The sequence below is a fragment of the Notothenia rossii genome (genome assembly GCF_949606895.1).
Source record: "Notothenia rossii genome assembly, chromosome: 5".
Taxonomy (NCBI): domain Eukaryota; kingdom Metazoa; phylum Chordata; class Actinopteri; order Perciformes; family Nototheniidae; genus Notothenia; species Notothenia rossii.
Genome location: NC_136903.1, coordinates 44,841,646 through 44,859,818, shown reverse-complemented (window position 1 = coordinate 44,859,818; position 18,173 = coordinate 44,841,646). Strand labels below are relative to the sequence as shown.

Below are 18,173 nucleotides of genomic sequence, written 5' to 3'. Positions count from 1 at the left end.
CTTAACACCTATTATCCGAATGTTTTGTCGTCGAGAGCACGAGACAAGGTCGTCCACCCGCTGGTTGAGCAACATGGCTTCCTCAGCCCATCTTGAGAACTGGTCTTCCAAAGCTTTGATTCAGGTCTTGTGTTCGTTCAGTCCACCTTCGGTAGAAATTACTCTCTGTTCTACCTCGCCCAGTGACTGTTTCAGACCAGCTATGGGGGCATTGAGCAACTCGAACTTCGAGTCTACATTTTGATTTAGCTGATTGATAGCTGCCATGATGTCCGTCCTCGTCGGAGCCTCGTCCTGATCGCTGCTAGCATCCAGCCTCGTCGCTAGTTTCATCTGTCGTAGTTTGTTTCTCGGCACTTTTTTTCTTTTGTGGTTTCCCCATGTCTCTGTTACGCTTCAACAGTTTATACTGCCGACTTTTGCAGGCCTCTCAAGAAGAAATTTATTGTTAAATTATATATTCTTTTGAAGAGGAAGCGGAGCCTCTCAAAAACTTGACTATTCCATATCCAGCCAAACCCTTTTTAGGTATTTTATAATAGTCAGGTAGTCATATCATTAGCTAGAACTAGCTAGATCTGATCGATATGGACATTGGACATTGCCTTACAACTTACAACTCATTGGGCCAATCCCTACAATAGTTGCAAGCGTCTACCGTCCACCTAAGCTTAATTACAATTTCATAAACAAATTTGCTGCTTTCCTCACACATCTCTGCTCACTCTCACCTAACATAACAATGCTGGGAGATTTTAATATTCATATGGATACTGTCAACAATGCTCTCACAAAGGACTCCACATCTTGCGTGGACAATTTTGGATTGCAGCAACATATAGATTTTCCGACTCATTCCAAAGGACATATTCTGGACTTGATCTGCTGTTCTGTTTCTCTTAACCTCTTGAGCCTGTTTTTCAGGTTTCAGGCTCCAAAATACCACTAACACAGCAAAGACTATATATTCACTTCTAAAAGGGGTACATTAATAATATTTTCTCTCAAAGCAAGGTTACATCTATGAGTTGGATGTAGAAGTGTCAGAATCAATATAGATGTTTTTATTTTAAAGTAAATTCAGATGGAACATAGTAAAAACATGTAAATTATAATGTCTGCCTAAAAAACCCCCATTACTTATAGGGAAAACCACCCTTGAATGATGGGTTAGTAGACTAAAAGCTTTAGGAATCCAAACTATAACATATAATAAGTACCCTGTATCAAGATTGATGCAAAACAAGTGACATTTTACCTTTTTAGAGAGGTTTAGAAAAATAAAGTCCAGGCGGACTCACCTCTGGGTAATTTGGGAACCATCAGTTCCATTTGACCTTTTTCACTGTAAAAATCATTTTATTACTTTGAATTATCACTATAGGTATTCATTCCATCCAAATACAACTGTTGTGAAAAAATAAAAAAAATAAAAAAAATAAAAAAAACATACTCTGTTAACCTCTTAAGCACGAGGGTCCCCCCAGTGGACCCCCCCCCCCCCACCGTTTTTTAAGAGACTATGTCTCAGGGCTTCTTAGCATTTATGAAACTATTAATGTTCCATACCCTTTTAACGATAAGAAACTCAGCTAACTAACAATATGAACCATTTTTAACTAAAATAAAACACAAGAGTAATACCAAGCCTTTGAATTAGCATGGAGCGAAAAAATGCTAACTAATGCTAACGGACTTTTGTACAGCACTCACGGTAGCAATGCGCTTATTACTTATCGTCACTGCACAAACAAGATATCCGATTAAAGCTGAGACTCCACAGATTCCACACATGTAATGTCATCACTTTAGGACCCCGAATTGCGGAGCTATCGGCCAGAAAAGAGAAAGTAAACAACATCCGGTTTCAAATATATTACAATAATTACGTCTTACCTTTTTTGATTTGTGATCAAAAGTTGTGTTCACCGGAATAAAAACGCCGCTCAAGGTTAATCCAATGTCTTTGTGTCACGTAGAATGTTTTACTGATAATCCACCATCATATTTATGGCAATATACTGGGTATAAAGTTTTGCCGTCCAGGCTTGTACTTTCAGATGTGCTTTGTTTGCTTCTCTATTATATAGTTGTATGGCAATGTTTACGTGGATTTGGGAACTGCCCCTCGATTCTATTGGATATTTTGGTTAAGAAAAAGGTGTAAATCACCCAAATCGACCAATGGGTTCCAGAGATATGGTCCTGCGTAAAGTATGAAGAATGCCAGCCGGCGTAAGCACTTTACGCAGCAGACTTTACTTATTGTTTACTACGTAAGGAAGCAGGAATTGCAGGACCCAGAGCGCACGGAGCACAGAGCGGACAGCAGATAACGGAATTGCAGTTTTATTGCTTATTGATTATCAGAACATTTCAAAGGGGACACAGCCACATTGGATATTAACCTATGGATTAACTACATCATCGTTGTTATCGTTTTAATGCCATTGAAGACCAGTTTAGACCAGACAAAGACAAAGGTAAGCCACGTTAGCATTGTGTAGCTACCTAGTGCCACTTCTTTTGATTTACGTTTTTGTTGATAACGTTGCAAGTGTGTATCTTTCAGTGTTGAGGTGGGCACCGTTAGATTCTGTGTCTTTACGATCATAAACGATGTGTTGGATGTGGAGCTGGGATAAGTAATAAGGGAGCTAGGAGACATTTCCGGTGCATAATAGGTTAGCATTTTTCACTCGGGGCTAATCCAGAGGCTCACTGTTAGCATTGTGGGGCCTAAGAGGATAACAGAGTATGTTTTTAAAATTTTAAAATTTTTAATTTTTTCACAACAGCTGTATTTGGATGGAATGAATACCTATAGTGATAATTCAAAGTAATACAATTATTTTTACAGTGAAAAAGGTCAAATGGAACCGATGGTTCCCAAATTATCCAGAGGTGATTTTTCTAAACCTCTCTAAAAAGGTCAAATTTCACTTGTTTTGCATCAATCTTGATACAGGGTACTTATTATATGTTATAGTTTGGATTCCTAAAGCTTTTAGTCTACTGATTGTAAACTGTGTTCGTTATTCTCCCGTCCAGGAGAGAAGCTTTAAAAGGAGACTAAATGGAGTCTCTGTGAAAGTTCAATTGGGTACTTTAATTAAAAAAGGTGCGGGTTTGTCACAAGCATGATATTGTTCAGTCAGACAAACAGCTGTGGTCCGCTCCTCGTTAGGAAAGAGAAGAAACCCGATCCGCCGTCCGGTGCTGTTATATATCCTATGCTGGCTCCTCCCCGCCAGCCGGCTCGCCTCGTCTCCAATGTCCGTTGTTGCATTTAAACAGAGGATTGGTTCTTTTCACATTCAATATATGCTTAACACGCCTTTTCTCCTCATATTCTCTTTCATCACTTTTCATGTAACACATTCTAAACGCTGTAATCAATACTCTAAAGAATACTTCTCGGCTGGTTTGGTTTCCGGTCATTCCGGATGTTGTCACATGCTACTCTCGTCTGTAAACAATAATGTATTCAAATAAACTGTACCTTCATTTAATATTCAGCATGGTAGTATCTCGACATCTATAGTTGTAGTGTTAAATCAGTAGGCTTCGGTTTGCACCACTCCATATCATTTCGCTACTAAATTCACCTCTTTTGGAAATTGTAAATGTACCACATGCTAACTGCCAACCGGAGATGAAAGAGTTTCAGAATAAAGCTTAACAGCTGGTTGTGCACAATAATTTCTGGTTTTTCAGTGTAAAACTGCATTAAAACTGACGGCATGTTTAAACTACATTTCCCCATTAAAACATTGATTTTAATTTCTAACACAACCCATCATTCAAGGGTGGTTTTCACTATAAGTAATGTTTTTTTTTAGGCGGACATTATAATTTACATGTTTTTACTATGTTCCATCTGAATTTACTTTAAAATAAAAACATCTAGATTGATTCTGACACTTCTACATCCAACTCACAGATATAACCTTGCTTTGAGAGAAAAGATTATTAATTGACCCCTTTTAGAAGTGAAGATATAGTCTTTGCTGTGTTAGTGGCATTTTGGAGCCTGAAACCTGAAAAACAGGCTCAGTGCTTAAGAGGTTAACAATGCTAACAGTGAGCCGCTGGATTAGCTCAGAGCGAAAAATGCTAACCTATTACTGCACCGAAAATCCCTCCTAGCTCCCTTATTACTTATCCCAGCTGCACATCCAACACATCGTTTATGATCGTAAAGACACAGAATCTAACGGTGCCCACCTCAACACTGAAAGATACAAACTCGCAACGTTATCAAAAAAAACGTAAATCAAAACAAGTGGCGCTAGGTAGCTACACAATGCTAACATGGCTTATTTTTGTCTTTGTCTGGTCTAAACTGGTCTTCAATGGCATTAAAACGATAACAACGATGATGTAGTTAATCCATAGGTTAATATCCAATGTGGCTGTGTCCCCTTTGAAATGTTCTGATAATCTATAAGCAATACAACTGCAATTCCGTTATCTGCTGTCCACTCTGTGCTCCGTGCGCTCTGGGTCCTGCAATTCCTGATTCCTTACGGTAGTAAACAATAAGTAAAGTGTGCTGCGTAAAGTGCTTACGCCGGCTGGCATTCTTCATACTTTACGCAGGACCATATCTCTGGAACCCATTGGTCGATTTGGGTAATTCACACCTTTTTCTTAAAGGGAGGGAATCCTCATGACACGCATTTAAAAAAAGATTTCATCTGATAAAACAGACCAGTCTCTGCCAGTCTTTTTTTTTTTTTTTTAATCCGATGACGTTATCAGTGATTTTAAGCTGATTAATTACCGAAATAACATCAACCCTGTGGGCGGCGCCATTTTGACGAGTCACATGACTTATTTTACCGAACGCGACGTGAACTATGCGTTTGGTGTCGAGGACAAATTGACGTATGTGCTTTGTTCATGTTGTTTACTGTATTTACTCTCACAATTATATTTAAATATACCTCTGTGGTGACACCATATTGGGGACCATAACTCACCTTGTTTGTGTTGTTGCTACAGGGACCCTTTATGGGAAACACCGGTAGCGTTAGCTAGTCATTCCTGCTAGCTTGTCAATGAGAGCAGTTCATGTATTAACCTCCGAGTGTTTAATGGATAATAAAGTGTGGAAGTCCATTCTTAATACACCGCCTCCGACTCCCTTTTCACGGCACTACACCTCATTTTATCGCGAAACATTGCCACAATTCTGATAGGAACAATCCACGGAATGCTCGGTTCCATCTATTACCAACGGGGAAGTACGTTCGGAGGCAGTGGCTAGCGAAATGTGCTCGGCCCGAACCGAAAGATCCACAGGCGCATGTATGCAGCGAACATTTCAAGTTTCCGGACGACTACTCTGAGAGTATGATGAAACATAAAATGGGATTTATTAATCAACCATTACTTAATGGGGATGCAGTGGCATTATTTTAAGGTGTCCGAAAAAGACAGTAAAATAGCGGAATGCAACGTGTGCTTCGGTGAGCGGAGCGAAACACACAAGAGTTAGACCTACACTTCGCTATTTTATCTACCTCTGGAACAAGCTAAACTAGTTATAAATATATTTATTATTCACTGTCGGGTCGCTCATTACTGGATCAGTGAGCTGCGTGAGATACTGACAGGAGAGGGAGAGAGAGGGGGATTCCCCTGTGTGCAATCCAAGTCGTCTGTGAACAGTTTATTTTCAAACTCTTCAAGCTCATGACAACATATGTTCATAAGAGGATTGTCCATGGCTACTCACCGATCGCAAGTACACCATTCATGTACAGGTCTCCCTACCCGAAATCAATTGCACGAGTAAAGGGATCGTCTCCAGCAAGATCACCGTGCTGTTCATCCTCATTGTCACTGTCCCTGGATTCCTGACGGTTCTGGCCACTTGGCTCGAACCTGTATGGCTGAATTCCCCCATCCAATCTCTCCACATTGCTCAAAACTTCTTCCTCGGCTGACGAGTCCGAACTCAAATACTCCACCATGTTTTCGTCGAATGAGCTGTTCGTGTGTTTCATAGACTGTATATATAAAGGGTGTGTTTACAAAGTGAACACATAGATGACGTCACAACCTAGTTTTTCGGATCACGTGACTACTGAAAATGGCAGCTGCCTGACGGAATATACAGGTTTTGATAAAAAAGAGCTATAAAATCATTATTTACCGGGGAATATCGCTGATTTATTCAGGGTATGGTTTAAACATAATGTTTCACTAAATACTGAAGTTTCAATTAAATATCTAATGAGTGGAGCCTTCCTTTAACCATTACATCCAATACAATCAATGAGCAGTTCCCAAATCCACGTAAACATGACCATTTCGGACGTAATAGAGAAGCAAACAAAGCACATCTGAAAGTACAAGCCTGGACGGCAAAACTTTATACCCAGCATATTGCCTAAATATGATGGTGGATTATCAGTAAAAATGTCTACGTGACACAAAGACATTGGATTAACCTTGAGCGGTGTTTTTATTCCGGTGAACACAACTTTTGATCACAAATCAAAAAAGGTAAGACGTAATTATTGTAATATTTTTGAAACCGGATGTTGTTTACTTTCTCTTTTCTGGCTGATAGCTCCACAATTCGGGGTCCTACAGTGATGACATTACATGTGTGGAATCTGTGGAGTCTCAGCTTTAATCGGATATCTTGTTTGTGCAGTGACGATAAGTAATAAGGGCATTGCTACCGTGAGTGCTGTGCAAAAGTCTGTTTGCATTAGTTAGCATTTTTTCGCTCCATGCTAATTCAAAGGCTTGGTATTACTCTTGTGTTTCTTTTAGCTAAATATTGTTCATATTGTTAGTTAGCTGAGTTTCTTATTCGTTAAAAGGGTATGGAACATTAATAGTTTCATAAATGTTAAGAAGCCCTGAGACATAGTCTCGTAAAAAAACGGTGGGGGGGGTCAACTGGGGGGACCCTCGGGCTTAAGAGGTTAAATGTACTGCAACTGATCTTCCAATTTCTGAGCACTCATTAATATCCTTTACTGTCAACTTAACACTGTCCAAACAAAATCTGTCACATGTTTTTTCCTTCCGCAACATCAAGGATATTAATTCAACTACACTCTCCAGTAGCATTGACAACCTCCCCAGCATAAATTGTTCATCCCCGCCTGATGAACTGGTTTCTCATTACAATAACAATCTTCATAAACTGCTCAATACCATGGCTCCTTTAAAAACCCAGTCTGTTCCCTTTACCCATTCTGCTCCTTGGTTTACACTTGAACTACGCCAACTTAAAACAAAAGGCCATCGATTAGAACGTCTCTGCAAAAAAACTGGACTTGTTGTACACAAATAAATGTACAATAACCACATTCTCCACTACAAGGACACTCTCTCTACAGCCAAATCATCCTATTACGCATTTCTCATCAGCTCTGGCGAAGGGAACACAAGGGCCCTGTTCTCTACAGTAAAGAACATACTACGACCACCGGACTCTTTTGCACCTCATCAGCAGTGGCGGCGCCAGAGTATTTTTGTTGGGTAATCTATAGTAGGGCTAACCCATACAGTGGTGGGGCTCAAGTCAGTATTTGCAATGTAATTACATACACGCTCCCCTTGAAAGTGAAACGCCACGCGTGAGGTTTAGATTATTTCCCTGTCTCAATCCAAATTGAACTGTATGAAATAAAAAGGCACATTTTTCTTGTAGTAAATAAAAAAAAAGATTTTTTGAAATACTAACATAAAATACACATTCTGGTACAGTGTTTCCCCTAGGTTTACTGCCTTGGCAGGGTGCTGCTCGGGTACCCCGAAACATTTTTTCGGGGCACCCAGATTTTTTATATCCTCTGGAGCAGAGAGAGGAGCTGTGGATTATTTTGATTGATATCGTACAGTAACAAAGTATTTGTAGATTAAAAAGTAATAAAGTACAGTGTTACACTGTACTTTATTACTTTAATTCAAACTGTATTCCCTTCTTATCATGTAGCCAACACTTTCATTGATACATTTAAATCACCTGACTACAGCATATAACATACCTGCTGCAACCCTGTGCTGCTCCTGCTGCTTCTCTCTAACTCATCCTCTATTGCTGAAGGCAGCTCCACCTCATCTGATCTCTGATATGAAAGCAATCGTGTTATGATCATATTGAGCTATTGGTGTGAGTCTAACATTAAACAAGCAGTCTGCTTGTCATACATTGCTGACGATACATTTTAAGTGGCAATTTGTTGAGTCACTGCCGCTAAATGCCGGTAGCATCAAGCTAGCAAATCCTGCATTAGCCTCACATCAACAAGTGACAGAACATCCAATTATCCTGAGCTAATTTACTGAATAAACCAACTCACATCTCCTGTCTTTTTTTTCACCCAACTCATTAGACTATTCTTCTGCTGGCGTTTGATTGTTATTTTCCGTCAAATGTTCCAGCAGTGTTTTTCTTAGTATCTGATTCCACGTGTACCTGACCCATCTTCATGTCCTGACCTGGTCCCTGTCTACTCCTTGTCTGTTTTGTTTGCCTTATTGACTGATCTCCCGTGTACCGAACCTTGGATATAAACACCCTTTTTGCATCCTAATCCTCTGTCTCTGAGTCGTGCTATTGAGTCCTCCACTTGTGTTCATTCAGTCGTTACACTTTGTTCTGAAAGCTGAACCTACTGCTCATCAGTATTCAACTGCCTACTGTAACTCCCTCATGTCACTTTTTTTAATGACAAAATAGAAAACATTCACCAGCAGTATATCTCTCCCTGTTTTCACCGACCCTCTCTCTCATTCTCTTTCAAGTTTCACACTTCCCTCTGCTGTTGTAATATCTGACCTCATCCGTAAATCCAAGCCATCTACTTGTCAGTTAGACCCTCTTCCTACCTCCCTGGTAAAAGCTTGTCTACCTTCATTGTCCTCCCTTATAACTGTCATCATACACTCCTCCCTCACCTCTGGTCTTGTTCCCTCACTTTTCCAATCAGCCACCATCACGCCCATACTGAAGAAACCTGGTTTTAAAGCTCAATAAATAACAAAGAAGACCTTTGACCGGCACTTTTCTCATTTTGTCCGGAAGATTTTAACTTTAACGGACATTTTGACCGGCAAAAAAAAAAATTCTACCGGGAACTCTGGTAGGTACATACGTTGGTTGCTAGTTTTTTCACTTCTTTTGCCAAGCGCAAATGTTGTGGGACACACCTTCAGTTTAAAATTACTATTACTTAAAATAAATGTATGATATAACAAATTGCTTTGACCATTACAGGAGCCATATATCAACAAATTAATAGCAAAAGAAAGCGTAAATAATTATAAATTATTAATATATAATCATATTATAAATGCTTTTATTTGACATGCAAGTTGGTCACCAAGAAGGAGGGACAAGAGAAAAAGGCAATTTTACGGGGTGCACGAGAGCTTTTAGATATTTTAAATAACATTTTGAAACCACTTTTCCTCAAACTTTATTTACATTTTAACACAAGTTCACGTTTGAGCTTGTTGGGCATGGATTTTTTTTAAATTTCTAATGTTGGACAAAAAATGCCCTCTGATTCTGGACCCCTAAACAAAAGTGAGCATTATTAAATGAAAGCAGGTTCAAAAAACTAAAAAAATAGGCAAAGTGAGAAAAAAAGGGAAAGTTACAAACAAGGATGCCACCTGATGAATAATCCAAATTCAGAAAAATTGGGAAGCTGAACTGCACCGGGGAAGACGATGAAGGCTGGAAACATTACGACGGACAGACACAGAACACTTGGAGGGTTACAGATACAGGAATATATAGAGACAATTACATTGACACGACACAGGTGGAGAATTCAGGGAAGGACATAAGGGTGGCAAGGAGATCACACACAGGTGGAAATAACCAGGGTGAAGCAAGCAATCAGACAGGAAGTAAAACAAGACAAGAAGAAAATACATTTCACAATAAACTGGGGCATGTTAATTATATTGCTTTAAAGAATGCTAAAGGCAGTTTCTGCTTATTTGTATTCATAAGTAAGATTGCAAAAGCATTGATCATAGTAGTCAGCCCAAATGGAAACACTTTTATTGTAGACTGAAGATTGTGACGTTCGTCCTGCCCATGCACTGCCCTAATGTGGGTCAGGATCCCTTTAATGGCACAGTCCCTTCATCCTCTTTAATACATTTATGACTAAGTGGGTCTAATGGAAATTGTATTGTCACTCGTAAAAACCGATTGTGCTCACGGCAGCTACGTCGTCTCGTATTCTAAAGTGGAGAGTTTTACCTCTGTTTGAGGTGCTTAAAAGCTTCTGATTTGTAATCTATTTAACTTTGATACCTCTCCTGGGTCAAAGAGCTGCATCCTAGTCTGTGAACAATAAACATATGAAGTAACGGATGAGATTCCGAAGGACTTCAGATTAGTTTGCAGGCTGTTGAAACACATTGCAGGACAAGGATAGAGGTGATGTGAATCACTGTCTTCACTTGAAACCAATGTGAGGTCAAAGTCCATATTCATGTGGCTTCTTTCAGATAAAAAGCTTGAATCCCAGGCCTATAGCTCACTTGGTACAGCTGGAGGTCCTTACTGGGGCTCGGTCACCTTGTGGAGGTCCTGGGGCTGGATTGGCTGAATTGGCCTGGGAATATTTTTTTTTTATTTCGTCCCCTCTGTCTCCCACTTTCAACAGTGTCTCTTCAGAGCAGACAATGGTGACCAGGAAAAATATCTTATACAAAAAAAAGATTGCAATTGTCAACTTCTTTTATTTCAGATTGATAAAACAGGTGCAAGGTTTAACCACTATAGTATTAATGTGCTCCTCATGAGATTAAGCCACATTTATCACACAGAGGGGAGCTTAAATACAGCTGTCATTACACTGAAAAAACTGAAACATTGACTTTAAATAAATGTAATATGTCAACAGATTTCACATAACTGTATTAGGTTAGTTGAAAGCAGCAATATTACATTTAAATACAAAATATTAAGTTTAACTTAATATTATTGCTTTCAACTTCAACAATCTATTGACATAATAATAAAGTCAACATTTCAGTTTTTTCACACACAAACACTCGGACACTTGATTATTGCTCTCATGCAATCCCTGATAATGACTTGAGAGAAAGTGACTGGACATGAAGGTGCAGGTCTGAGGACTCCACCCGCTGTATGGGACAAAGGTCCTTTCAGGGGACAGCTGTAATGTGTGGCAGTCTTATCTATAAAGCATGTTTGACTAGGTAGGTTCAAGGTGCTGTTTTCACATATGATAAGACAAAGAGAAAAAAAAAGAATAAGAAATACAGTAATATTATTTCACTTTTTTACTTTAAAATGTATATTTTGAAAGTATTCTCTTGGTTTTGGAGGGATACAAATAGGTCTAAATTAAACTTACATTTTGAACTTGCCGTTACTTAACGTCTTTTTTTGGTCATAGAGGGCCTTTATTAGAGATGTACAGTATAGAGCAGTGGCGGCTGGTGCATTTTTCTCCAGGGGGGGCTATAACAAAATGTAAGCAAACTTATACACAAACTCAAAGCATATGTCATATTACAACGCAAGGCTAGCTCAAGGGCACCATAGAACTTGATACAGTCAATTATTTTAGGTAGGACGTGCCTGTTTTTGTCAACCTCCTTATTATGCTTACTTATCCCTATCCTGTAGCCCTCATTGGACAGCTGTGTTTACTTTCCTAAACATGGCTAGTCGCATAGCATCATCCATGTGGACTCTAGTTTGCTTTAAGTCACTCACATCTGTCTGGATCCATGCTGGGTCTGGTCCATAGACTGGTCTGATCCTGATGTTTGAAAAGGGAGGCAGGGGAGTTGCTACAGGTAGTTAGCCCAGCCTTCTTGCTCAACCAGCTCCTTGAAAAAGAGCAGGTATACTGCCTTCCTCTGTCCTTAACTCCTGCCTCCTGGCTGATCAGGTCCGAGCTCTTTTACTTTCAGCTTTCCCTCCAGTGTCCTCCTCTCAAAGGGTGTTGTGATTAAACATCATTTTCCTTCTCCATATTCACTATCTAGTTTTGTTTACACTCCGTCTCCGTCTAACTCTCTCTCACTCAAATGTCAATCACTCACTCTGGCGCTCCTGCTGCCCCCTAGTTGTTGGAGGTGTCAACAGCTGCTTTGGGCGCAGTTTGGTGCGCCCTGAGCTGCTCCTATCTGTTGCATTGAAGAGGTGCAGACTGCGCCAATGGGCAGCGATTTCTGCGCCCCAAGGAAACACGTGACTTATCAGTAACTTTAGAGATCGTAAAGCAATTTGTATCGACATATTATCGTAGATTATACATTTAACTGACACCGACTATATAATATGCACCTTGTTCATTACACAAAAATGTATACAATTAATTTAATAAAAATATTTTTGAATGACCATCTAGATTAGAATGTAGGAAGAGGTGGGGCGGCGCCCCTATGGAGCGGCCTCCGCTGGTATAGAGTTCAGGGAGACAGTGGGGGGGACACCGCCTGAATGTTCGGCCAGCTCTGGAGTGTGTGGGAGAGAAACTCCCTCTGGAGGGAAAACAGGGATCTTAGTCTTTGCAGAGCATTTACATGCACATAAACCTATAGAACACACTACAGTTACTATTCCTCATTTCTAATCAACTACTTCAAGTTCTATTCATAGTATTCCTTTATTTATCTGCAGTGGTTCCCCTTGATGCTTTAGAGATGCAATCATTACGTTTCTATTGTGAAAGCTGATGTTATAGATCGTGTGCATTATGTCATTATGGCTCACTGGGTCATAGTACTTTCCAACATCTGAGCGTGAGGACTTGGTTTTCCATGCAGATTCCTGTCCTTTGTGCTTGCTGACTTGTGTCTGTGGGAAAGTGGCAGAGGGATCATGGTTTCACGGGCTGACCTGTCTGACAGGTTTGCAGGGGTTCATGTTTTCATCTCAGAATAGAGTCTCCTCCTCCAGGGTCAGGAGCTTTTGTTGCACACTAAAGAGCATCTGTGTTTGTCAGGGAACAGAGGGAGGCTGTTGGGTGGGGGAAGACAGACCCCCCCCCACACACCCCCATCACTACTTCCTGACCCACGCTGCTCGTTTCTCATCTTTCTGCTGATCTCTTACCTCTCTCGCTTTATCTCTCACTCCTTTCAACCCTCTCTTCTCTGATGTTTCCGCAAGTCCCCCCCTCTCTCTGTCTTTGTCTCCTCCTTCTCTTGTCCGTCCATACTCCTGACGCTCTGCAGTGAGAGCTGCTGATGGAGGACTTTCAGGCCTCTCGCTCTCGGGTGTCATTACTGATATCTAAGCTGGGAGAAAGAGCTTTTTACTGTCTCGCACAGCTCCACACACACACACACACACACACACACACACACACACACACACACACACACACACACACACACACACACACACACACACACACACACACACACACACACACACACACACACACACACACACACACACACACACACACACCAGGGTGTCCGCGGGGTCTTAAAAAGTATTAAAAGTTGATAAATCAATTAAGCGAAAATTAAGGTTATTAAAAAGTATTAAAAAGTATTAAACGGCATTTTCCAAGGTATTAAGAAGTCCCACAGCAACGACAACATGAAACACCCTTTAATTTACTGAAACGACATGTCAGGAAACCCCCTCAAGGCGGCCCCATGCATAGCGCGCCGTAAAATGCTGCTTCTTATTTTAAGTTTCGTTGCCTTGCTCCGCTCTGTGGGGGGGGGGGTCCCAAGGTGGGTAGACCGACATACGCAACGCTCTGGGGTCCAACGGCTCCGTGTGTAAGCCCTATATGATCATTTTCTGATAACGATGAAATAGCCCGCCTCCCTCTCCCCACGTCTCCTGCTGCTGCTGGGCTGTCAGAAGAGTGGGAGGAAAAGAGAGGCAGGCACCGTTTATTAAATATCATTATACAGAGAACAGAGTCGTTATCAATTTGTTTTAAAGCTAAAAAAATAACAAAGAAGACCTCTGATCGGCACTTTTCTAATTTTGTATGGAAGATTTAAACTTTAACGGACATTTTGACCGGGGGAACCTTTTTTTTAACGGAAACTCTGCCGCACGGTTCCATCGTCCCCTGGAAGTGGCGGAGAGGTGGGTGTTCTTCATCTGCTGGTGGACTACCTGAAAGATATACAGCAGGAGAACACGCCGTCCACCGCGGAGAATAAACAAAAGGGCAACATTGCTCCGGGGTCTTCTTCGCTGCTTTTGGTGTATTTTGTGGCGGCAGCTGCGCCACTTACAGGCCTGGCATATGTACTACAGCGTTTCCAGCATTTCCAGCGGTCTAGTGTGAACGGACACATTAATGAATCGAATGCGTGTGAACGGAAGACTTTTTTGCGTTTGCGTATGCGTTTTACCGTATGCGTCCTCGTGGGGCCGGGGTCTAAGCCAAACTATATCCGGTCACAGAGATCTGCTATCTTAAAGTAAAGTCAACACATATCGACCCTAAATATAGTCTATATTAAGAACGAGAAAAGTCTTAACATATATATCATTTTTTGTAAACATATGACAAATGTGTGAGGGTGATGACGTCAGAGCATCGTCCTATGTGCCAGGGCTTAGCCCCGGACAGCCCCAGCCCAATTCAACCCCTGGGTATTTGTGAGGGAGCTCCTATATGGCATTACCCCGCTGAAGCTCACCAAAGTTGAATATATTTCATAGTTCAAAGTTTTGTCAATTGTTTTGTTTATTGGTCAAATACTGGTTTCTAATGGTTTCTGAGGAGTTTTACTGGAATGAAAGAGCAGAGTCTACAGAAGCAACAAAGCAGCATACTACATTAAACCTGACCTTCACAGAGAGGTTGAAGTTCATGTGGAGAGGAGGCTTCAGTAGTCTGTCTGCACTCTGTTTAGTTGTGCTATCTTACAATCAATATAGTCAATGTGAGGTAAAGTGTGTAACCGGTTAGAACTCAAAGTTGCGATGAGGTCTTAAAATGTATGGAAAGGGTCTTAAAAAAGGTCTTAAAAGGTATTAAATTTGACCTCAGGATTTCTGCATATACCCTGACACACACACACACACAGACACACACAGACACACACAGACACACACACACACTAGGGGTTTCACAACTACCAATATTTACTAGTCGACACGTTTTTCAAAATAGCAGTCGACTAGTCGTTACGTCATAATAAAGACACACAAAGAGAGGTGTACAACTGTATTTTATACTCATACAGTAACATTAAAAACTGCACTTTAATTTGTCTTACATGGCTGAATAAATAACAAACAGTAACTGGACTCACCAAAATCGACAGCAAAAAACTCTTGTTTACATAAATGCCACGAAATCCAGTGCGCAACAGCGCATTGCGCAACACTTTGCTGTCCTCCACGATAACGTCCACCTTTCCATATTTTTGGTTTGGTTTGAACACCAACGCATTGACATGTGAGGGAAGGAGGCTTGACCGCTTTCGGGTGACAGTGTTGCGTGCCAGGGAAAAAACCCTCTCACTCGGGGTGCTTGTGGCTGGAATAGCCAGGTAGCTCCTCGAAAGCGGGGGAAGCGGTGCACGTTTTCTGCCCACCACTCCAGTGGATTATCCATTGTAGGGATATGCGGTGTCCGCTGGCAGTAATCCCGTAGCTCATCATCCGCATCACTGTTGACCCGTGTTTTCTTGCTGTTCGTCTGCCTCTGTTCAGTGCTGACGCCGGTCCGTTGCTCACGGGTGCTAGCATTACTGCTAGTGCTAGCTGTCGGCAGCGGGTGTTTCATCTTCAGATGGTTGCGCATAGCCGATGCATTTGTATTGTACTTAAGTACAGCTGTACACAACTGACACTTCACTGTGGAGTTGGTTACATCTTCGTTGAAGTACTGCCATACATAAGAATGTCGGACCTGTTTTGGAGCATTTTGCAGCACCTCGTTTACCTCCATATTTTTCACGACTAGTTGACTAGGGCCTACAGTGCCGACTAGTGGTAAAGGTAGTCGATTAGTTGGTGAAACCCCTAACACACACACACACACACACACACCCACACACACACACACACACACACACACACACACACACACACACACACACACACACACACACACACACACACACACACACACACACACACACACACACACACACTCAGATAGGCACGCTAAACGTAGCTACGACAATAATTCATGCCTAAGTTATGACTGTGGGACAGATGGAGTAACACATCCGATTTAATGACGAGAAGACATCGTTTTAACAATTGCCATAAAGTGCACAGCATCGCACAGATAGCAGATTTTTCTTTTACATTTCATTTAGCTGAACATGAACATAAACTTTAATACAGAGACATACCTGGTTGCCAGATCGGAGCATTAAAGCCCTGAGCCACTAATGCCCAACAACTTGCTGAGTATTCATCCAGTTCAAAGTAAAAGCATTTCTGATTTTTTTTTAAATATGCCCCTGGCAACACTTAAAGTAATATCTATCTGTGTCTCCGACCCCAGCAAGTGACAAATCAAACATGATGTATAAATATGTACTAATCAACTGTTAGTTGAAAGTTTTATTTTGAAAATAAATCAAAGAAAAAAACGACCTTAAGTGGCCTCTATCTAGTCTCTTCACAATTTTTGATATTCATATAGGACTGTAAAAATCAGTGTGAGAAATGTTAACATGGCTGTAATCACAATTTAGGTCTCATTAATAATAGGAGAAAAAAAGAACACCCAGAAGAAAACAACATTTGGACTTAACAGGAACAGTAAACATGAACAGTTACATATAGCACCATCTTTTACTTGTGCTAACAGATTTAAATGAAGAAATCCAGTGACTTTGAAAACTGAGAAACTACAAACATGAACATGAAGAAACTAGATTAATTTAATCACATTTGTACAGGTTTTTAGTTTATCACCCTATATTAACGTTTCAAGTCTGAGTCAGAGTTTTCATTTTCTATGCTGTTTTTTAAAATGTTTTTTATTATTAACTCTAAAGTTTTGGCAAAAATACCCAGTGTAGAAACTATTATGAAGATTTGAGTTTAATACAAAGTTCACCTAGTATTGTCTTTTGAGTAAAATGTTTTGTCTTTTCCTTGGTCCTTATTGGTCGCATGTTCACTCATTTCTCCTCAGATGACACGGATGGAGCTCCTCCTCCACCTGCTGCAGAGCGTCAGGTGATTAAAAATAAGTAGACACAAAGCACTACATGTATGTTGTTTATATTTCAGATGACAACTATTACAATGAAATGCATTTTGATATAGTAAATTCTACCTTGAAATAAGTGTTCCTATATTAAAAAGAATTTCAACAGATCATCACATGATCTGTTGTCTTTAGTGATGGAAGAAGTATTCTGATCTCCTATTTAAATTAAAGGTCACCTATCATGCTATTTTTAGGCAATACCATAGGTCTTGGATATATAAAACTATATAAAAAACATGTCTATGAAGTGTTTCGCTCAAAATACCAAACAGATCACCCATTCTAGCCATGCCTCATATCCCTCTATTTCACTTCCTGTTTCAAACGTGCTAATTTGGGGTATAAAGCTTTAAAAAAAAAAGAGAATTGATAAAAAAAAAGGAGGGGGCTGAGCTCATACGGGACCCGGCAGCTACTGTCTAAACTAAATACTGCCGTAATGAAAAGCCATATCATGGATTATCAAGGATTATTTCTGAAACAGAATGGAGCTCAAAGACTTTCTCTCTTGCCAGTTATACCACAAGGTGAGTTCCTTTTTATTTCCTGCTTCTTCACACACATGCTCTATCCAGTACAGGTTAGCTCTGAGTGTTAGCGATGCTAGTGTAAACACCAACTATATTACGTCCAAAACAGTCGGGCATTGTTTCTGATAGCAACTTTCTGATAGTGCTGTGGGTCTGCATTGCCGATATTACGTCATATCGGACGCACATCTGGATCAGCTCCGTTGTACCCCCGTTTTTAGAGATTTGGGTTCTCAGGAAAAGAGAGAGGGTTTTATTTTCTGACGCTGCGTGAGTTACCTGACACACCGGGGACACATATTTATGTATAAAATACATCAAAAAGTGCATTTTGCATAATAGGTCCCCTTTAAGTTGCAATACCACAGTTTAAATAATCCTGCATTCAAAATTGTACTTAATTTATGTGCCTAAAAATATACTTAAAGTACAAAAATTAAAAGTT

General features: G+C 40.5%; 1 protein-coding gene across 1 annotated transcript in view; it reads left to right on the top strand.

Moving 5' to 3' along the window:
• Positions 1 to 18,173, top strand: part of spire2 (spire-type actin nucleation factor 2) — a 189,957-nt gene that overhangs the window by 19,151 nt on the left and 152,633 nt on the right. The window contains exon 2 of the mRNA XM_079681872.1: positions 17,121 to 17,164. Coding sequence (XP_079537998.1) covers positions 17,121 to 17,164 — 44 coding nt within the window. The remainder of the gene's footprint in view (positions 1 to 17,120; positions 17,165 to 18,173) is intronic.